A 3,333-nucleotide genomic window follows, 5' to 3' on the forward strand; every position below is an offset into this window, starting at 1 on the left:
TGAACAAAAGCCCTCGGTGTGGGGACCGGAGCCCGGACCTGGGGTAAGTGAACCCTCCCGGGGATCTAGCAGCTCCCAGCATGGAGCGGAAGGGTTTACAGCGCTAAGAGCCCACTTCCCTGAGATGCAGTGAAGGAACTGGTGGGTGTCTGTCTGGGAGCTGGTGTCTGAGTCCACCATACTGGGGGTTGATTCATTCAGCCTTGGAGATCGGGCGCATCTGGTCGGAGCCAGGTGCTTTGTGCATCCCGGGCAAACACCGGGTGGGGGCTGCAGGAAGAAGCAGGCAGAGCTCCCAGCAAGCCCTGCCGGAGAGGCAGGAGAAAGAATCCATCACTCCACTCAGAGAGGAGCCTTTGGAGACTTCTCTCAGCCTTTCCATCTCCCAGGGGCCCTGCGCCCCGGGTCCTTTTGGCAGAGAGAAATCAACCATAAACTTCTTCCTAGGCAACTGGGGCCCTCGCAGCAATGCACTTTGGCATGAACAGGCCTCTTCCCCTTTTGTGTTCCTGCAAAGCTGCAGCCCAGCAGCCCGCCTAAGCTACAAACAAATAGCTAATCCTCCCGGGAGTCCTCCAGCGCCTCCCTCGCTGGCTGCTGCTTTGCACCTCAATCTTAACAGGAAGGGGATGCATCTAGCGGGTCTGGTACCAACGTATTCTCACCACAGGCCCTGCATTCTAGGACTAAGGGAGATTGAGGCTGCTGAATGAGCCCCAGTGTCCCCCACCCCCATCCCAACTGTTCAGCCTGGGTTTTCAGGGCATCGGTTTTAGGATTTACGTTCCATCAGGCCCCTGAGTCTGAAATCGGATTAGTTGGGAGGGGTCAATATGGTCGAGGAGGGACAAACAGCTCACGGATGCATTCCTCTATGCCCACCCCCTCCTCCCGTCGTCTCAGGGACTCCAACAAAGGACGAGACTCAGCTATGGTGGACCCGGTGCCAGAAGAGGAGAAAGAGGGAGCCGAACCCGGTGGCTCAGAAGGGAATGGGGCCACAGCATCCGTGCCCCCAGATGCCCAGGGAGCCCAACAGCCTGCTGCCTCCTCGACCTCCGCCTCGGCGGTGGCTCCACACAAGGCCGAAGTCCCCTGCGGAGCAGAAGGTGGGCGTCGCGAGCAGTCGCCATTGCTGCACCTCGACCTCTTCAACTTCACCTGCCCGGAGGCAGAGGGCAGCCGCTACGTCCTGACCAGTCCCCGCTCGCTGGAGGCTTGTGCCCGCTGTGCCGTCAAGCCAGTGGAACTGCTGCCTCGGGCCCTGGCCGACCTGGTGCGCGAGGCTCCGGGCCGCTCCATGCGAGTGGCCACTGGGCTGTATGAGGCCTACGAGGCGGAGCGGCTCGCCAAACTGCAGCAGTGCCGTGCCGAGCGCGAACGCATCATGCGCGAGGAGAAGCGGCGCCTGTTCACGCCCAAGGGCCCGGGTGCAGCCCCGGCCCCGGCCCCGGCCCCGGCCCCGGCCTCGGCACTGAGCGCGGGCAGCAGCAGCAGTTGCAGCAGCAGCAGCCTCCCGGCCTCGCCCGCCTCGCGGGTTGCTCGAAGGACTTCTCCCAGTCCCCCCGCCAGGACTCGACCTCCTCCCACGGGTGCTCGGACAGGTAGGAAGAGCCACTCGCTCGACTCGCTGTCCCGCCGGCGGGACGGTGCCCTCAGCTCCGAGTCCGGCGCCTCGTCCTCGTCCTACAGCGGGGAGAGCCTTCGGGAGCTTCGCTGGCCACCCCGAGCTGCAGCCAGGAACAGCTGCCCTGCAGGGTCCGCGTCGTCCGCACCCAACCCACTGGGTCGCCCTTCGGCCCTCGATCTGGTCCCACTCACAGCCCGCAGCTTCAGCCTCGGCGACCTGAGCCACTCGCCCCAGACCGCCCAGCATGTGGAGCGCATCGTGCGCCAAGTGCGCGCAGAGCGAGGCCTGCGCGGGGTACCCGAGCGCGACCGCAAGATCGCCGCTCTCATGCTGGCCAGACACCAGGAGGAGCGCCTGTTGCTGGAGCAACGCGCCGCCGCCCACGGCCAGTGGGAGCAACAGCGCGTGCGCGCCGAGCAGCGGCGGGAGCGCGAGGAACGCGAGAAGCAGCGCGCGCTGGAGCAGGGCCGGCGTGCCTGGGCCGCGCAGGTGGAGGAGCGCCGGGGCCGCCGGGGCCGGGAGGAGCGGGAGGCCGCGCGGAGGCGGCAGCAGCAGTGTGAGCGCAGCGAGGAGCGGCGGCGGGAGCTGGCGGAGCGCCAGGGCCTGCTGCGGCGGGAGAGGGCAGAACGCGCGGCGCGCGACGACCGCCTGCGCAAGCTGCAGCAGGAGCAGAACTTGAAGCAGCGGGAGGAGGGCCTGCAGGAAGGGCGCGAGCGCGCGGAGCTGGTCCGCCGGGAGCGCGCCCAGCGCGCGGCGCGGGCCAAACAGCGACAGGAGGGTCAGCTGCAACGGGAGAAGCGGGAGCTGAGCCGGGCCGAGCGGGCGCGCCACGAGGCGCTGCTCCGAGGCCGAGTCCGGCAGCAGCACGAGGAGCGGGAGGGCCTGAGGAGCTCCCTGGAGGCTAGCTTGGGCCGCGCGCAGGAGAACTACGAGCAGCTGCAGGAGCAGCGCGCCCGGGAGCTACGGGAGCGAGCCCGGAAGGAGGAGCTGCAGGGTCGGCGGGCCAAGGAAGCGGCCGAACGCAAAGAGCGGGAGCATCAGGCGCACTTGGAGGCGCTGGCGCGGGCCGGAGAACGACGGCTGCAGCACGCGGCACAGGTGGCGGAAGAGGCGGTGCAGCAGAAAGCCCGGCGCGTGGTGCAGACTCGCCTGGAGAAGGAGAGGACTCAGCGCGCCAACAAGGAGAAGGTGGAGCGAGACGAGGACTGCCGCCGCCGGGAGCTGCTGCAGGCCATCGGGCGCAAGCTGGAGCGCAGCGAGCAGCTGTCTCGAGAACGGCGAAGCGCGCTGGAGAGCGCTCGCTCCACAGCCCGGGCCTCCTTCCATGTGCGGGAGAAGGTGCGGGAGGAGACCAACACGCGCTCCTTTGATCGCATGGTGCGAGAGGCCCAGCTGCATGCCAGCCTGGACCGCAAATGATAGCCGCCCTGTGCAGGCCGTACTGTTTTATATATCCAGGTGGGGCCTCCCTTAGCCCCCTTGAATAAATTCCAGGCATCTCCAGCCCAGGTGCCACACCATGAACTCCCTAGACTAATGAACCATGAGACAGTGAGAAGCCAGACGGTGTGCTTTTCCGTCTGCCACCGTTGCTTTACAGACTTACTTCACTTAGAAAGGACATGGCACAATTTATCCACATCTACCTGTGTCTTTGGGTTGGAATAGGAAATAGCTGGGGAGGGGGAGGGGTCCCCCAGGAG

The 3,333-nt window shown here is 66.2% G+C and overlaps 1 protein-coding gene across 1 annotated transcript; it reads left to right on the top strand.

Moving 5' to 3' along the window:
- The first annotated feature begins 931 nt into the window (after positions 1-931).
- LOC113836016 (coiled-coil domain-containing protein 177) lies at positions 932-3,049 on the top strand. The gene has a single exon (XM_027418656.2). It carries the CDS (start codon positions 932-934, stop codon positions 3,047-3,049), a length of 2,118 nt encoding a protein of 705 aa, XP_027274457.1.
- The last annotated feature ends 284 nt before the right edge of the window (positions 3,050-3,333 follow it).

The sequence above is a fragment of the Cricetulus griseus genome, chromosome 5 (assembly GCF_003668045.3).
Source record: "Cricetulus griseus strain 17A/GY chromosome 5, alternate assembly CriGri-PICRH-1.0, whole genome shotgun sequence".
Classification (NCBI taxonomy): Eukaryota; Metazoa; Chordata; class Mammalia; order Rodentia; family Cricetidae; genus Cricetulus; species Cricetulus griseus.

Excerpts from the sequence above, each read along its gene's own strand:
- LOC113836016 (XM_027418656.2), top strand. The coding sequence starts at position 932 with ATGGTGGACCCGGTGCCAGAAGAGGAGAAAGAGGGAGCCGAACCCGGT.